The sequence below is a fragment of the Conger conger genome, chromosome 1, assembly GCF_963514075.1.
Source record: "Conger conger chromosome 1, fConCon1.1, whole genome shotgun sequence".
Classification (NCBI taxonomy): domain Eukaryota; kingdom Metazoa; phylum Chordata; class Actinopteri; order Anguilliformes; family Congridae; genus Conger; species Conger conger.
In genome coordinates this window covers 352,501-369,800 of record NC_083760.1, presented here as the reverse complement: position 1 = coordinate 369,800, position 17,300 = coordinate 352,501, and the positions used below count along the sequence as shown (strand labels likewise).

The window sequence follows — 17,300 nt, the reverse complement described above, 5'->3', positions numbered from 1 at the left end:
GTGGGACAGCACTGCGACTAGGGGCAGAATTCCAAGGCCCAGGTGTTCCAGGAGGTCTGCAACTGTTTTGGCATCAAACCAGCTTATCAGGAGTATTTGGGGGTTAGGTGTCTTGCTCAGGGACACTTTGAAACACCTAGGGCAGGATCGAACTGGCAACCCTCCAACTGCCAGAGGACTGCTCTTACTGTCTGAGCCAATGTCGCCCCAGGGGTTGGGTTTTGAATGCTACAAATAGTTCATTACATTACATGAATGGCATTTGGCAGACGCTGTACAGTTGATTAAACTAAGCAGGAGACAATCCTCCCCTGGAGCAATGCAGGGTTAAGGGCCATGCGGATCTTATTGTGGCTACACCGGGGATTGAACCACCGACCTTGCAGGTCCCAGTCATGTACCTTAATCACTACACTACAGACTGCCCTTTTGAAGAACTTAAAATCTTCAGGCAAAGTGAATATATTTGACCATTAAGAGTGGTAAATTTGGCATAGATGTCCGTAAGGAGCAAAGGTTATGAATAGTACAGAAACGCGGCGTGTTCGTACATATCCCCTGCAGCACTCCCACCCCGGGCCTGCTGGGTGCCGGTCCCATGACTTCCACACTGCTCCTGCTATCCATCTCCATGGAGACGGTGACCAGACCACATGACCTAGTTCAAATCCTGACTCACTGTGGTCATTGACGATCCCATGGTACTCCTCACAAACAGTAGGGGGTTCCCAACTAAACGTCTAAAGTTCTGGCTAAATTCTGGCTGTGTCAACTTGCCACCTAATCATCCCAACTGAAATAGCGTTCTCCCTCTCCCCCGGCGTGTGGTGAGCGTTCTGCCACAAAATGGCTGCCGTTGCATCACCCAGGATGAGGCGAGTTTTCCCCTCATCACTGTGAAGAGATTTGAGTCACCCGCTGGGACATGCAAGGAATTATTATTATTATTATTATTGCGTTTGGCAGGTAACCCCACCCCAGGGCTGCTCTGAGCCCCATATTAACGCTCCAGGGGTCACCTCCTCAGGAACAGCAGCACACAGCATCACACGCGCCTGCCAAAACATTAAACAAAAACAACAAAAAAAGAGCAGCACACCATCAAAAGAGAAATATAATTCTTTATTCTTTCGGCAAAATGACACAAAAAGGAGAATGTGAGTTGTGAAAGGTATGATTGTAACTGCAGTGTGTATTTTCCACAGCGGGCTTTACAGAGAGGTCCAGTGGTTCAGAAAGGTCCAGTGGGACACACACTCGGTCCTGTGAGTGCGGCTTTCCCTTCCAGTCACATTCACCATCTCAGCATTTTATCAAGCTGTTCATTTGGCCTAATTAGGTGCTTCATGGAACGGTGAGCCACATCAGGTCAGAAATAGCTATGCATGCCATAAATAATAACATTCCCAGGTTCATATTGTGTTGTATTGCAAACAATCACATGAACATAAATCAATTTTTTGATCAAATGAAAAAAGGTTCTCGTTTTATTTAATCAACAGCATACAGGTTTGGCTCTTTATAATCGTCTTTGTCAGGATTTTTTTATCTTCCTGATGGTTAGTTTTAGTATGCAGGTGTCCACACTATTAGGAACATAGTGATTCAACTCAAGCTTTAATTAGATTATTTAACAATTTACTTTTTATGCAGTTGTTTACAATACAGCAATGTTATACTTCATGGCATGCATAGCTATATCTGACATACTGTGGCTTATCCTTCTGAACATGAATTGGGCCAAATTAACTGCTTGTTAAAAATGTGGGATTGCACTTGTGGTTGGAATTAAAACCAGCATACACAGGGGGCTCCAGGACCCAGGGAAGCACTGCTTTAGTCAGTGTCCCACATTTAACACGGACGCTACGGAGAACCTCCCTCGAGCATGTGTGTGCAATAGTGGCAGTGGTGCAGGTTAGAGTTGACAGCAGAAACACACCTGACACACCTCAGCTCCGCAGCAGACCTGCGCTGGTGCTTACTGGAGCAGCCTGCCACCTTTATCCACTCCCACAATCACACACTCATATAATCCCACAAACATACAATCTCACACTCCCACAATCCCACACTTCCACAAACATATAATCATACAATCCCACAAACCTATAATCCCACAATCACACACTCCCACAATCGCAATCATACAATCCCACAGATATACAGGATGCACAAAGTGTACACAGACGTAGAGATCAGGCTGCTACGGGAGCATGCTCAGACAGCTCCACACAGCTCCTCTGTGTGTACAGGGCAGATCAGTCCGGGGTCTGTACCTCCCGCTATCCCATGAGCCTCTGCAGGAGGGGGGGGGGGGGGGCAGTGAAAGTGGCAATAAAAAAAGAATCCAGAAGATTCCCCGGAAAGCTGAGGAACACTCATCCAGGAGAGTTCCGAGTGACCTTTAACCTCCCACAGGCCCTAGAGAGGACGTGTGGACCAGAGTCATGTGACCTGTGAGCAGGCATGGGCTACAGGGAGACGGGGAGGTGGGCGGAGTCCCGGGGCGGCCAATGGCATTCCATCAGGGCGTCGTACAACTCCTCACTCTCCTCCATGAACTGCCTATTGGCCTCCGTCACATCCAGCTGCTCCCCGGGGTCTGCACAGACACACACACAGGGCTCAGAGACAGAGACAGAGACAGAGACAGAGACAGAGACACACACACAGGGCTCAGCTGTGCAGACACGCATACACACACGCGCGCACGCACGCACGCACACACGCACGCACACACGCACGCACACACGCACGCACGCACACACACACACACACAGCGCTCAGCCTGCGATTTCTGACAAAGATAAAATGGGCAAAACTCACCCTCAAGTCCGTCATCTTCAGCCCCTTCATATGTCTAAAATGAAAGGACACATCAATCATTTACACTACAACCCTAACCTAAAGGGGTGTGTGTGTGTGTGTGTGTGTGTGTGTGTGTGCGTTTGTGTATGGGTGTGTGTGAGCAAGTGTGTATGTGTGTCAGTGTGTGCACAAGCGTGCGTGTAAATGAGTGTGTGTGTGCGTTGGCTGGCTGCTTGTAGTTGTATCTGTGTGCAGTAGTCGTACTGGTTGTAGTTATACCTGTGTGCTGTAGTCGTACTGGTTGTAGTTGTATGTGTGCTGTAGTCGTACTGGTTGTAGTTATACCTGTGTGCTGTAGTCGTACTGGTTGTAGTTGTATCTGTGTGCAGTAGTCGTACTGCTTGTAGTTGTATCTGTGTGCTGTAGTCGTACTGGTTGTAGTTGTATCTGTGTGCAGTAGTCGTACTGGTTGTAGTTGTAGCTGTGTGCAGTAGTCGTACTGGTTGTAGTTGTATCTGTGTGCTGTAGTCGTACTGGTTGTAGTTGTATCTGTGTGCTGTAGTCGTACTGGTTGTAGTTGTAGCTGTGTGCTGTAGTCGTACTGGTTGTAGTTGTATCTGTGTGCTGTAGTCGTACTGGTTGTAGTTGTATCTGTGTGCTGTAGTCGTACTGGCTGTAGTTGTATCTGTGTGCTGTAGTCGTACTGGTTGTAGTTATACCTGTGTGCTGTAGTCGTACTGGTTGTAGTTGTATGTGTGCTGTAGTCGTACTGGTTGTAGTTATACCTGTGTGCTGTAGTTGTATCTGTGTGCTGTAGTCGTACTGGTTGTAGTTATACCTGTGTGCTGTAGTCGTACTGGCTGTAGTTGTATCTGTGTGCTGTAGTCGTACTGGTTGTAGTTGTATCTGTGTGCTGTAGTCGTACTGGTTGTAGTTGTATCTGTGTGCTGTAGTCGTACTGGTTGTAGTTATACCTGTGTGCTGTAGTCGTACTGGCTGTAGTTGTATCTGTGTGCTGTAGTCGTACTGGCTGTAGTTATACCTGTGTGCTGTAGTCGTACTGGCTGTAGTTGTATCTGTGTGCTGTAGTCGTACTGGTTGTAGTTATACCTGTGTGCTGTAGTCGTACTGGTTGTAGTTGTATGTGTGCTGTAGTCGTACTGGTTGTAGTTATACCTGTGTGCTGTAGTCGTACTGGTTGTAGTTGTATCCCGCAGCGTTGTGGTCATAGCCCCAGTTGTTGTAGTAGTTGGGGTACTGTGGGTAGTACTGGCCGTGATTATAGGGGTACGGCTGGGAACCCCGCCCATCTGGGGGACCCCCTCTGTTCCTAAACACACAGAGCAGCTGTGGGTACCATGGCAGCAACACTGCGCCTGATAGGGCTGCTCACAGGGACAGTGTGCAATCACATACTGAGGAGGCTGATGACATCATAATCTGAATTCTGCTGGCAGACAACAACATGACTACAATCAGAGCCAATACACACACACACACACAATATACACCCGCACTGAGCACTTTATTAGGAACACTATATTAATACTGGGTAGGGCCTCATTTTGCTCTCAAAACAGCCTCAATTCCTTGTGGCATGCCTTTCCACAAGCTGCTAACACATTCCTTTGAGATTCTGTTCCATGTTGACATCACGCAATTTGAGAAAATCTGTCAGTTGCTTATTCATGCTGCGAATCTCCCATTCTACCACATCACAAAGGTGTTCACGGAGGAACACTGAAGTCAGGTTCACAAAACCAGATTGAAAGTCTTTTGCTTTGTGACATGGTGCATTATCATGCTGGAAGCAGCCTTTAGAAGATGGGTACATTGTGACTATGAAGGGGTGCACATGGTCAGCAACAACACTCAACCATTGCTGGAATGCCACAGCTTATTTGACTGGGATTAACAGGCCCAAAGTGAGCAAAGAAAACATCCCCCACACCGTTACACCACCGCCACCAGCCTGGACTGTTGACACGAGGCAGGTCAGGTCCATAAATTCATGCTGTTGGCATCAAATGTCTGTATGTCTCAGCAGAGATTCATCAGACCAGGCTGTTTTTCCAGTGTTCCACTGTCCAGTTTAGGGGACCTGTGCCCAAACTAAATGCATAAAAGCATGCAGACGTGGTCAAGAAGTTCAACTGTTGTTCAGACCAAATGTCAGAATGGGAAAGAAATGTGATGGAAGTGACTTTGACTGTGGAATGATTGCTGGTACGAGACAGCAATGGTTTGAATATCTCAGAAAGTCATGCAGAAGAGCATCCCTGAACACACAGAACATGTCAAACCTAAGTGGATAGGCTACAGCAGCAGAAGACCAATAAGTCTAAAAAATAAGTGTAATAAATACCATATAAAGTGCTCAGCGAGTGTATATACACTCTACAGTCATGCAGTACATGAGTCAGCAGAGGCCGCTGTGGGTACCTGGTGTCTCCCTGCCTCCCGTATGTGGCCCTGTTCAGCTTGAATCTTTTGGGCTGCAGAGAAAATAACCTCATGAGAAACAAGACACCCAGTCCACCTGCCCAACTGCCCCTACTATTCATCTCTATGAGCAGGACGGCTAATGCTAGCACCTGACATATCTCTAATCAAAGTATCTCTGCTACCAGTGTGATTAGAACAGTTAGGGTTAAGGGTTAAAGCGGGGTTAGGTACCGGTGTGGCTCCTGGAAGGGGCTTTCCGTTGATCTTACGGAGACATCTTTCTGCTGTCGCCTCATCTGCCAGCTCCACAAAGCAGTACCCCGCTGCACCCCTAAAACCCACAAACAGTATTAGTCTCACTCTCTCACTCTCTCACTCTCTCGCAGCAGGGGCCCCGTCTCACCATGTCATCTTGTTGCGGATGATCCTCACCCCCACCACCAGCTCCCCCATGGTGGCGAAGGCACGCGAGATGAACTTCTCATCCATATACGGCTCCAGCTGGCAGGAGAGTACACAGTCAATCAAAACACACAGCGCAGTGCTTCCTGCATGAACCGCACTCTGCACAACTCAGACCAGCCCGTAGGCGACACAGCGGTGCTCCATAGTAGACTAGATAAGAATGCATTACAGTGCAGATATTCCCCTTCATGCATCTTCTGTGGGTACTTGGGGGAGAGTGAGGCAAAAATATGGTACTTTGTCATGATCTTGCAGTAGTATCAAGATCCTGAATGACACTGGATCCCAAAATATTACATCTCATTGGCTCAACTGGCACAGTACGTAACTGACTCGTTTCATTGTCTTTGGGGAGATCTGTATCGCACTACCCCACCATCGACTTTAAGTTTCGAAACCAATGCCTAGTGTTTTAGCTATAATCACAACTTTCAGTACAGCTGTTCTAACTTTTAAGCAACTCGTATATTACCATTATTATACACGGGTTTTGTACTTGAATAACTAATTTGGCCACTGTTTTCGAAAGAATAGTGACTAGTTATCAAAAACTGCTGAAGCCTATATATTTTGTAAAATAACTAGCCAACTAAGTTAGTTATATGCAAGCTACCAGACATTCAAGCTAGACTGAATTAATTTCGACTAGGATGTTTCATTACGCTTCAGATAACATGGGAGAACGGTTCTAAAACAAAAATTACTTCGTTGTTTTCACAGGAACTAGCTAGACTAACTTTAGACTACCAATATCAGTATTAAGCTGGGTAGTTAGCTACCAACATACCAACTGCACACGCAGTTAGCGAGACAGTTTTGCTTAATTCATTAGCTAACTGCGAGTTTATGTCACCGACTGGAAGCTTACACGATAGCTAACGTTAGCTAGCTAGATACCATGTTTATGTTATGGTCAAAGTAACGCTGGCTAGCAGTGCTAATTCGACTTAGCTAGACAGACAATATGTTGTTTCTTTTGTTAAGCTGCTAGCGTTACATATTGTATCCACACGGGTAAGTTACCACACTTCCTAGCTTAGCGAACACCATATCAGTGAATGCAGATAGGCTAAATGACTGGTCCGTTCATAACGTTAGTTAGCTGCTATTGAATGCAAGCTAGCTAGTACAAGTCAAGATCGGCCTTTCAAGCGACGAAGACTTACATTGCCCATCCATAGACAACTCATTTTGTTCGTATACTTTCACCAGTTCTCCGATTTGAGTAAAATTGTGTAGAACTTCGGTCACAAACTATTTTGACACTAATAACTAGCTGGCTAGCAAGCTAGATAAATGCGCTAAAGACATTTATGTGATACTCCATGCGCTATAACCTGAGTCAGTCCATGATATATTTGCTACAGCGACGCTACGTGGTCGGGAGGGGAATTCAGACTTTTGTCAACTCACTTATAAAATGTATCTGCATTACAAACAGGGTTGCTCGGTCCTGCTTAAATCTCCAGCCCAAAGTCTGTTGAAAACGCGCGCCAAAAGACTTAAATATAACAGCCCAAATATAATGTTCCACTTCGGTGTTTTAAATGTAGAAGAGATCGTATTTGAGCACGTTCCATTTCCTTTCGTTTTTTTTGGTTTTTGTTTGTTTTAACAGAGTATTTTAAGTGTTTTGAATGCTGTTACATTATTTTAAAAGAAACTATGCTCACAACAAAAAAGGTATCAGTAATCACCGCACGCGCGCACGCACACACACACACACACACACACACACACACACACACACACATTATTATCGTACAACTATTAATACAATTAATATTTATATTATTTTACCTGCCTATAGTTTTAACCTATGTATTAAGTATTTTGAAATGTTTCGAATGCTACTTACTAATAAACTGCATTTACAATAAATTGTCAATCTGGTATGCATTTTATACTTTATTGTAATATTGTGGATCCAGTAGCTATTCTGACAACTTTTCTCACCTCCTCTCTTAGTCTTCTTTCTCTCCCCAGCTTGGACCCCACACGCAATTAAACTAGTTCGACTATGTACAGCATCGGGTCTGCTGTGCACTTTATTGCGCCCTGGAGTGGCGTGTGTCCTCTCCCTAATCCATTTCTGCCTCTCCCAATCCTTGCAGCATTTTAGCCAATATTCAGCCCATTCGCCACCTGGCATTGTAGCAGTAGGGGTAACGTGAACTAGCCAGCAGGAACAACTTTACTGTGAATGTCACCGTAAGAGCTGCGCAGTCCTGGCCTCAAACCTCCCCCTGCTCCATTTAGGCTATAGCTTTCTTGCAAACTTCTCTTATTTTTTTATTTCAAATTATTTCTCCCTCCCTCTTTATGTTACAAACAACTCCATTCCTTCTTTTCTTGTCTCCTTTCACGACCGTAATATTATAATGCAGTTCAGTGTTAGAGACTGTGTGATTGAATTAAATACTGTGTTGTCGGTGTGTTGTGGGTGTGATGTGTTGTAGGAGTGTAGTAGATGTTGTGGTTGTGTGTGTGATGTGAGGTTTCCACCCGGCCTAGATTCTCTGGGACTGTCCCAGATTTTTGTTGTCTGTCCTGGAAAAAATAATGACACGAAATGTCCCGGAATCTAAGTATTTCCAGTGTTCGTTCCTAAAGGTAATGTAACAAATGGTGCAGGGACGTAATGAACCTTCACGAATTACACTTTTTCTTTTGTAATGAAAGAGGAATTTGCACCAAGCAGGTAGTTGCGCACCACATTCCTTCAGGCTCACGCACCCTCGAGAGCGATTGACAGGTCCCAGAACACTCACATATTTTATGTAAAGAACGCATTTTTTGGTTTACACTCTACTCCTGGTCAACGCGTTGTGACGACCATTGTATTCGGCACCAAACGTGAAAGCTTTGAAGCGGTCAATCAGCGGATGCGATTTTAAGAGAGAGAAAGAGATAAAAGTGAAGTGAATTTTGAAGCCTAATTAAACAAATCAAACGATGGGTGGCAAAACGCTCTGGAGGAAGATGGGCAAGGGCAAATGAAAAATCCAATTCCTCAAAAAAGACTAACGCTCTGTATCATATAATGCGGATTGGGAAAAACACGAGCCGTATGATGCTGGTTGAAAGAATCTCCAAGCGATCAGTATTCAGCACTGTTTTCAATTTGTCCATCAACAATTCTTGTGAAATATGAAGGCATATGAATAACATGATTATTAACAGCAAAACAGTGTTTTTCGGCGATGTACTGTATTTTTTTCCCTCTGTGTGCCAGTTTGCCATTTATTTTAGCTTTATTTGCATATCTGTTCATATTTGCCAGAACAATTGCCATGATTTTACATTATGTAGATGGCTTTCAAAATCAGGCAAATGCTCTAGGGAAAATGCAAATGACCTGATGGTCCATAGTGCTGTATTATGTAATCGTCAAAACGGAATAAAGTTGTTATTACACATAACCGTTAGCCTACATCACTTTATTGTATGTGGTAATGTCACAGCCAGAGTATGATCATTTTCAGTCGAGGCTATGCTTTCAATCAACAAAATATATACAGTCATACATGTTTCCTCTTTTGATTACCACAATTTATTCATATTTAGTCATCCAGTCACAAAGCTGGCTAACTCACTAGCCTTGTCTTCTGCACCAGGTAAAAACCGGAACCCCTTCTAATATAGAACATGGTCTAAAGTAAAAAATAGCAGTTCCTCTCTGCATACAGTCCGGCTTACTCAGCTTCGTATGCGTCCAGGATTTTTACAGAACTGATGTGGCAACCCTAGTGTGATGTGGTATGGGTGTAGGGTGTGTTGTAGGTGTTCTGGGTGCGTTGTGTTATGGGTGCGGAAGAAGAATATCACACACTTTCAGAAATTGATGTAACCCTTTATTTAATGCTGAAGCGATCCTTTTCTCATACACATTCATGTATTTCAGTACAGAAGTAAAAGGAGTAATATCAATAACAAAATATTCATTTTCTTGTTGGCACTGTGTTCAAGCGGCAGGGTTTGTGTGAGGGGGGGCGTCAGAGCAGCTTGTAAAGAAGAGCCGGAATCATCGTCATTCCCAACTGCAGCAGGACTGGAGCCGGCGCCATCCTCAGAGCTGAGCTCTCTGTGGTATTCTGTCACCCAGGATGTAAAACACACACACACACACACACACACACACACACACACACACACACACACACACACACACACACACACACACTATCACTGCCTTATAACACACACAGGATTTAAACCTTCCACACCATATCACTGCTGTATAACACACAGGATATAAAACACACACTATATCACTGCTGTATAACACACAGATAAATAAAATATGTATAAGGTAATATTTTTAGCTGAATATTTTTCCTTACATTCTTAGTCCCTCCTTTTATATCCTGTGCCATCTAGACATTGGGGGGAAAGTGGGGAAAGTTAAACATTTTATCACATTTGTTTATAAAATATTATTGTGGTTAGTAGGACATTGGCAGGTAGCTTGCTTATAGATAAAGAATAGTTCTTTTTTCAGTGAAATTGTTTATTTGACTCACCACACACTGAAGCATCAAGGCTAGAGCCACGAAAATGAGAAGCTTGTTCATGCTGAAGGATGGTTCTGGCTCTCTCCCGCGACTGTATAAAGACGGAAATGCCTTGGTACAGCCGTTTTAACTGACAGCAAGTGTGGAGGCGTATTTCCTTCCCTAAACATATATGTGGCTGTGTCAAACATTTTATTTGTTTTTCGCTAAATGTAACAGTAATAACTGATAACTCGCGGATAACGCACAGATAGCACAGCTTCGCGCGCGCGAAGTTAGCAGAAAAATAAAATATTATTTTATTCAAACATACCGTGCCATTTAACAAACACACACACACACACACACACACAAAAGTAGCAGCAGTTTCCGTCTGGTGACGTTTCAGTGCGAGACTGAAACGTTTGTTTTTTGTGCACTTTTCTTTAATTTCACAGTATGCTTGAGTCACCTGTTCTCTCATGTGTATTTTGTCCAAGCGATGCGGAATGATAAAATAATATTGATGAAAGGGCAGAGGGGGTAGGTCAGCCGAACTGGCCAAAGGTGTCTGAACACTTTCAGTGACTCAAAAGTGTGGCTTCATACAATGACTCCGGTAACCAATGGCAACGAACTGTAAACAAGCAGGCTAGTACCTGCATGCAAACAGGCGAGCGATTACGCTGGAAAAGTTTTGAAGCTGTGGATAAGGTAACTTATATGTTTCGGGGTAACCAAATACTGCGTTTTTTTGTGTAAAGTGAGACTATTTTGAACACACTTTGCGCTTAAAGCAAATGGTAGATAGCCTATGTATTCAATCTTAAGTGAGCTAGCCAAGTTAGGTAACGTTAGCTAACCTTAGTTAGCTGAATGTATTCCGATAAGCTATAACGTTAGCTATTATCTTGACGTAAAATGGCACGTATTTTCAAACAATCTTCACAGTATGATGTAATACGACTGTGACCTGCAATTCATTTACATTTACATTTTTGTCATTTGGCAGACGCTTTTAATCCAAAGCGATTTACAAGTGCATAGGTTCTTCCACAAGTTAAAGCATCACATCCATAACTAGTAAAATACATGAAGTGTTGTTCTAAACATACAGTCATCATAAGTGCAATTTCTTTTCTTTGAAAAAAAAATGTGGTTAGACAAGAGGGATAGGGATATCAAAAAGGGGGGCAGGGGAAATCAGGAGGTAGGACTAAGGTACAGTTTGAAAAGGTGTGTTTTTAGTCTGCGTCGAAATAGGGGGAGGGATTCTGCTGTCCTGACAGTGGTAGGCAAGTCATTCCACCACTGAGGAACCAGAACGGAAAACAGGCGTGAACGTGCAGCTCGACCGCCAGGTGCTCGTAGTGAGGGAACCATAAGGCGACCAGAGCTGGCAGACCGGAATGGTCTAGCTGGGGAGTAGGGAGTGATTAAGGATTGTATGTAAGGTGGGGCAGTGTGCTTAGCAGCATGAAATGCCAACACTAGGGCCTTGAATCGGATGCGTGCGGCAATAGGAAGCCAGTGGAGGCCAATGAGGAGCGGGGTGACATGAGCCGACCTGGGCTGACTGGTGATCAGGCGGGCTGCAGCATTCTGGACCAGCTGGAGGGGCTTGATGGCACACGCTGGGAGACCGGCTAGGAGGGAGTTGCAGTAATCCAGGCGGGGAAATGACAAGCGCCTGGACTAGGAGCTGGGTGGCTTTCTCCGTGAGGAGATGACGGATACGGTGTATATTGTAGAGGAAGAACCTGCAGGTTCTGGCAGTGGAGGATACTTGTGGAGCCAGGGTGAGGCAGTTATCAAGAGTCACCCCAAGATTCTTTGCTGTATGGGAGGAGGAAACTACAAAGTCCTCAACAGTCAGTGAGAGGTCGATTGTCGGAGAGGACTTAGCAGGGATGTAGAGAAGCTCAGTTTTGGCCAGGTTAAGCTTCGGGTGGTGGGAAGTCATCCACGCAGAGATATCAGCCAAGCAGGCAGAGATCTGTGTGGTGACCTGGGTATCAGGGGGGATACCCAGGTCACCGGTGTAAGAGTGGTAAGAAAAGCCATGGGAAGAGATAACAGAACCAAGACACATGGTGTATAGCGAGAAGAGGAGAGGACCAAGAACTGAGCCCTGCGGGACTCCAGTTTGTAGGGGGTGAGGGTCAGTGACTGAGCCCCTCTAAATCACCTGATAGGAACGACCAGAGAGGTAGGAGGAAAACCAAGCGAGTGCAGATTCTGTGACACCCATCCCAGACAGCGATGAGAGCAGAATCTCATGGTTGACTGTGTTGAAGGCGGCCGACAGGTCGAGGAAGATGAGGACAGAGGAGAGGGATTTGGCTTTAGCAGAGTGGAGTGCCTCAGTGACTGCGAGCAGGGCGGTCTCAGTGGAGTGGCCATTCTTGAAGCCGGACTGTTGGGACAAATGTAGCTCGCTAGATGCTGACGCTCGGACACGCGCGACAGACGAAGGCTTTTTATGCGCTTGTTTCATTCGCTCTGTTGAATGTCTCACTAAATGTAAACTGATTATTCGGATGCCGCTGTCTTACCCCTCATAGTGTGTTTTCTGTCCTATCACAGTCCTGGGTCCGTCTGGAACATGAGCTCACCGCTGTCTGTCCTGGGGAAAAACAGAAGAGCTCCCCTCCACGCTGCACGGCACCAAGGGTAGGACCCGCACACAGACACGCTAACGTCTGTCCCGCTGAGGACCCGCACACAGACACGCTAACGTCTGTCCCTCTGAGGACCCGCACACAGACACGCTAACGTCTGTCCCGCTGAGGACCCGCACACAGACACGCTAACGTCTGTCCCTCTGAGGACCCGCACACAGACACGCTAACGTCTGTCCCTCTGAGGACCCGCACACAGACACGCTAACGTCTGTCCCTCTGAGGACCCGCACACAGACACGCTAACGTCTGTCCCTCTGAGGACCCGCACATAGACACGCTAACGTCTGTCCCGCTGAGGACCCGCACACAGACACGCTAACGTCTGTCCCGCTGAGGACCCGCACACAGACACGCTAACGTCTGTCCCTCTGAGGACCCGCACACAGACACGCTAACGTCTGTCCCTCTGAGGACCCGCACACAGACACGCTAACGTCTGTCCCGCTGAGGACCCGCACACAGACACGCTAACGTCTGTCCCTCTGAGGACCCGCACACAGACACGCTAACGTCTGTCCCTCTGAGGACCCGCACACAGACACGCTAACGTCTGTCCCTCTGAGGACCCGCACACAGACACGCTAACGTCTGTCCCTCTGAGGACCCGCACACAGACACGCTAACGTCTGTCCCTCTGAGGACCCGCACACAGACACGCTAACGTCTGTCCCTCTGAGGACCCGCACACAGACACGCTAACGTCTGTCCCTCTGAGGACCCGCACACAGACACGCTAACGTCTGTCCCTCTGAGGACCCGCACACAGACACGCTAACGTCTGTCCCTCTGAGGACCCGCACACAGACACGCTAACGTCTGTCCCTCTGAGGACCCGCACACAGACACGCTAACGTCTGTCCCTCTGAGGACCCGCACACAGACACGCTAACGTCTGTCCCTCTGAGGACCCGCACACAGACACGCTAACGTCTGTCCCTCTGAGGACCCGCACACAGACACGCTAACGTCTGTCCCTCTGAGGACCCGCACACAGACACGCTAACGTCTGTCCCTCTGAGGACCCGCACACAGACACGCTAACGTCTGTCCCTCTGAGGACCCGCACACAGACACGCTAACGTCTGTCCCTCTGAGCTGTGTTGCTCATCTCTGACTCGTGCATCTTTTTCCTTCTTAGGCAGAGACGGGGGCCGTTCAAAGAGAAACCGTGTGCAGGTGAGCTCCATTCTTTCTGCTTTATATGGTCAGTACACTCCTGCCGCTGCCCTCGCCCATGGCACTGGCCTCAGACCAGGAGTTGGTCCCCAGGCGCGGCACTGTGGCTGCGTACTGTAACTAGGATGGGTCAAATGCAGGGGATGCATTTTCATTGCCTTAGAAGGCCAAAACAATAAAATTGAATCTAATCTAATTCTGTACCTTCTATCTGTCCAATGTGACACTATACTAATAATAATAATAATAATAATAATAATAGCAGTCATCCTTATCCCAGGAGATTTAAAGAGCTTATGTTTTGCATCCGCTCCATTGAAATAGCTGGATAGTTACTGACATAGCTCAGGTTAAGTAGCCTTTGTTGCGCGGAAGTGCCACAGCATTACCCACCTATGATTTGAACCCGCAGCCGCTCAGTTACTACAGCAACACTGCCCTTAGGGTAATGGACCTGTTACTATAGCAACACTGCTCTTAGGGTAATGGACCTGTTACTATAGCAACACTGCCCTTAGGGTAATGGGCCTGTTACTACAGCAACACTACCCTTAGGGTAATGGACCTGTTACTACAGCAACACTGCCCTTAGGGTAATGGGCCTGTTACTACAGCAACACTGCCCTTAGGGTAATGGGCCTGTTACTACAGCAACACTGCCCTTAGGGTAATGGGCCTGTTACTACAGCAACACTGCCCTTAGGGTAATGGACCTGTTACTATAGCAATACTGCCCTTAGGGTAATGGGCCTGTTACTACAGCAACACTGCCCTTAGGGTAATGGACCTGTTACTATAGCAACACTGCCCTTAGGGTAATGGGCCTGTTACTATAGCAATACTGCCCTTAGGGTAATGGGCCTGTTACTATAGCAATACTGCCCTTAGGGTAATGGGCCTGTTACTGTAGCAACACTGCCCTTAGGGCGATGGGCCTGTTACTATAGCAAAACTGCCCTTAGGGCAATGGGCATGTTACTACAGCAACACTGCCGCTAGGATGATGGGCCTGTTACTATAGCAACACAGCCCTTAGGATGATGGGCCTCTTACTATAGCAACACTGCCCTTAGGATGATGGGCCTTTTACTATAGCAACACTGCCCTTAGGATGATGGGCCTGTTACTATAGCAACACTGCCCCAAAGGTTTATCATCAATCATCACCACAAGCGCAGGCTGGGCCCTATAGAGGGGCTCAGTCAGTAAAGGCTCTATAGAGGGGCTCAGTCAGTAAAGGCTCTATAGAGGGGCTCAGTCAGTAAAGGCTCTATAGAGGGGCTCAGTCAGTAAAGGCACTATAGAGGGGCTCAGTCAGTAAAGGCTCTATAGAGGGGCTCAGTCAGTAAAGGCTCTATAGAGGGGCTCAGTCAGTAAAGGCTCTATAGAGGGGCTCAGTCAGTAAAGGCTCTATAGAGGGGCTCAGTCAGTAAAGGCTCTATAGAGGGGCTCAGTCAGTAAAGGCTCTATAGAGGGGCTCAGTCAGTAAAGGCTCTATAGAGGGGCTCAGTCAGTAACGGCTCTATAGCGCGGCTCAGTCAGTAAAGGCTCTGTAGAGGGGCTCAGTCAGTAAAGGCTCTGTAGAGGGGCTCAGTCAGTAAAGGCTCTGTAGAGGGGCTCAGTCAGTAAAGGCTCTATAGAGGGGCTCAGTCAGTAAAGGCTCTATAGAGGGGCTCAGTCAGTAAAGGCTCTATAGAGGGGCTCAGTCAGTAACGGCTCTATAAAGGGGCTCAGTCAGTAAAGGCTCTATAGAGGGGCTCAGTCAGTAAAGGCTCTATAGAGCGGCTCAGTCAGTAAAGGCTCTATAGAGGGGCTCAGTCAGTAAAGGCTCTATAGAGGGGCTCAGTCAATAAAGGCTCTATAGAGGGGCTCAGTCAGTAAAGGCCTGTCTTAATTTCAGGCTGTAAGAAATCTGTCCCTCATGCCAATATGTCTGCTGGCCACACATTCCCTGGATCTTATCAGTATTATTATACAGTTGGTACAATTGTAGAATAGCAGCTGGGAGTGAGAGATCAGGAGCTACTCAAGTCGAGCTAATTCAGTCACCACAAGATTGAATACTCCAGGTGCCACAGATTCACTACATGCTTCCTACTGTCTGTGTTGAACATTCCTGATCAAGACTTGGAATGGGATAAAAAGTCATCACAGCCCAGGTTCTAGGTTCAGTCTGACTCTGCCATTCATGTAAATAAACATTATTTTCATCAAGTTCGGGAGACTGTCCTGTTTTTCTTACAGGGCATTGTCACCAGAAGAGCTGAATTGGCTCTCTGGCTCTCTGGCTCTCTGACTCTCTGGCTCTCTGGCTCTCTGACTCTCTGACTCTCTGACTCTCTGACTCTCTGGCTCTCTGACTCTCTGGCTCTCTGGCTCTCTGGCTCTCTGACTCTCTGGCTCTCTGGCTCTCTGGCTCTCTGACTCTCTGGCTCTCTGGCTCTCTGGCTCTCTGGCTCTCTGACTCTCTGGCTCTCTGGCTCTCTGGCTCTCTGGCTCTCTGGCTCTCTGGCTCTCTGACTCTCTGGCTCTCTGGCTCTCTGACTCTCTGACTCTCTGGCTCTCTGACTCTCTGGCTCTCTGGCTCTCTGGCTCTCTGGCTCTCTGACTCTTAGGCTCGGGACTCAGTGACTTTGAACTCATGTCCACAATGATGGAGAAACACCGTCTACTGGAGAAGAAGGTGTTCAGCCAGAGCATAGAGATCCAGAATAAGGTGAGCACACCTGTCACACATGTTCTACATATATCACACCTGTTCTACATATAACACACCTGTCACACCTGTACTACATATAACACCTGTTACACCTGTTCTACATATAACACACCTGTGCTACATATAACACACCTGTCATCCCTGTACTACATATAACACCTGTTACACCTGTTCTACATATAACACACCTGTACTACATACAACACACCTGTCATCCCTGTACTACATATAACACACCTGTCACACCTGTACTACATATAACACACCTGTTCTACATATAACACACCTGTACTACATATAACACACCTGTCACACCTGTTCTACATATAACACACCTGCACTACATATAACACACCTGTCACACCTGTTCTACATATAACACACCTGCACTACATATAACACACCTGTCACACCTGTACTACATGTATCACACCTGTCACATGTAAACATACATGAATACTGTAGATACATGCATATATACAATGTAAGCATTTGGACAGTCGCAGA

General features: G+C 46.5%; 2 protein-coding genes and 1 long non-coding RNA gene across 3 annotated transcripts in view; 1 reads left to right on the top strand and 2 right to left on the bottom strand.

Annotated features, from left to right (window-relative positions):
• Positions 1 to 1,103: 1,103 nt before the first annotated feature.
• On the bottom strand, positions 1,104 to 7,080 carry LOC133134973 (tRNA selenocysteine 1-associated protein 1-like). The gene is made up of 7 exons (XM_061251645.1): positions 6,888 to 7,080; positions 5,660 to 5,757; positions 5,488 to 5,587; positions 5,254 to 5,306; positions 3,988 to 4,141; positions 2,830 to 2,863; positions 1,104 to 2,605 (listed from the first exon to the last, which is right to left on the bottom strand). The coding sequence occupies exons 1-7, from the start codon at positions 6,909 to 6,911 to the stop codon at positions 2,475 to 2,477; spliced, it is 594 nt and encodes a 197-aa protein (XP_061107629.1). The 5' UTR covers positions 6,912 to 7,080; the 3' UTR covers positions 1,104 to 2,474.
• A 2,482-nt stretch (positions 7,081 to 9,562) lies between these two features.
• Positions 9,563 to 10,346, bottom strand: LOC133110398 (uncharacterized). Its single transcript, XR_009704848.1, has 3 exons — positions 10,245 to 10,346; positions 10,065 to 10,097; positions 9,563 to 9,815 (listed from the first exon to the last, which is right to left on the bottom strand). It is a non-coding gene; the product is annotated as an uncharacterized LOC133110398 (long non-coding RNA).
• A 416-nt stretch (positions 10,347 to 10,762) lies between these two features.
• ubxn11 (UBX domain protein 11) overlaps positions 10,763 to 17,300 on the top strand; it is a 28,023-nt gene continuing 21,485 nt past the window's right edge. Inside the window, exons 1-4 of the mRNA XM_061247029.1 lie at positions 10,763 to 10,928; positions 12,801 to 12,887; positions 14,037 to 14,074; positions 16,690 to 16,790. Of these exons, the coding sequence (XP_061103013.1) occupies positions 12,820 to 12,887; positions 14,037 to 14,074; positions 16,690 to 16,790 (207 nt within the window). The 5' untranslated portion in view covers positions 10,763 to 10,928; positions 12,801 to 12,819. The remainder of the gene's footprint in view (positions 10,929 to 12,800; positions 12,888 to 14,036; positions 14,075 to 16,689; positions 16,791 to 17,300) is intronic.

Coding starts and splice junctions, on each gene's coding strand:
- LOC133134973 (XM_061251645.1), bottom strand. CDS start 6,911: ATGAGTTGTCTATGGATGGGCAAT. Junction 4,142..5,253: donor GGGAGGCAGGGAGACACCAG/GTACCCACAGCG, acceptor CTGTGTGTTTAG/GAACAGAGGGGGTCCCCCAG. Junction 2,864..3,987: donor AGTACGACTACAGCACACAG/GTATAACTACAA, acceptor CTTTCATTTTAG/ACATATGAAGGGGCTGAAGA.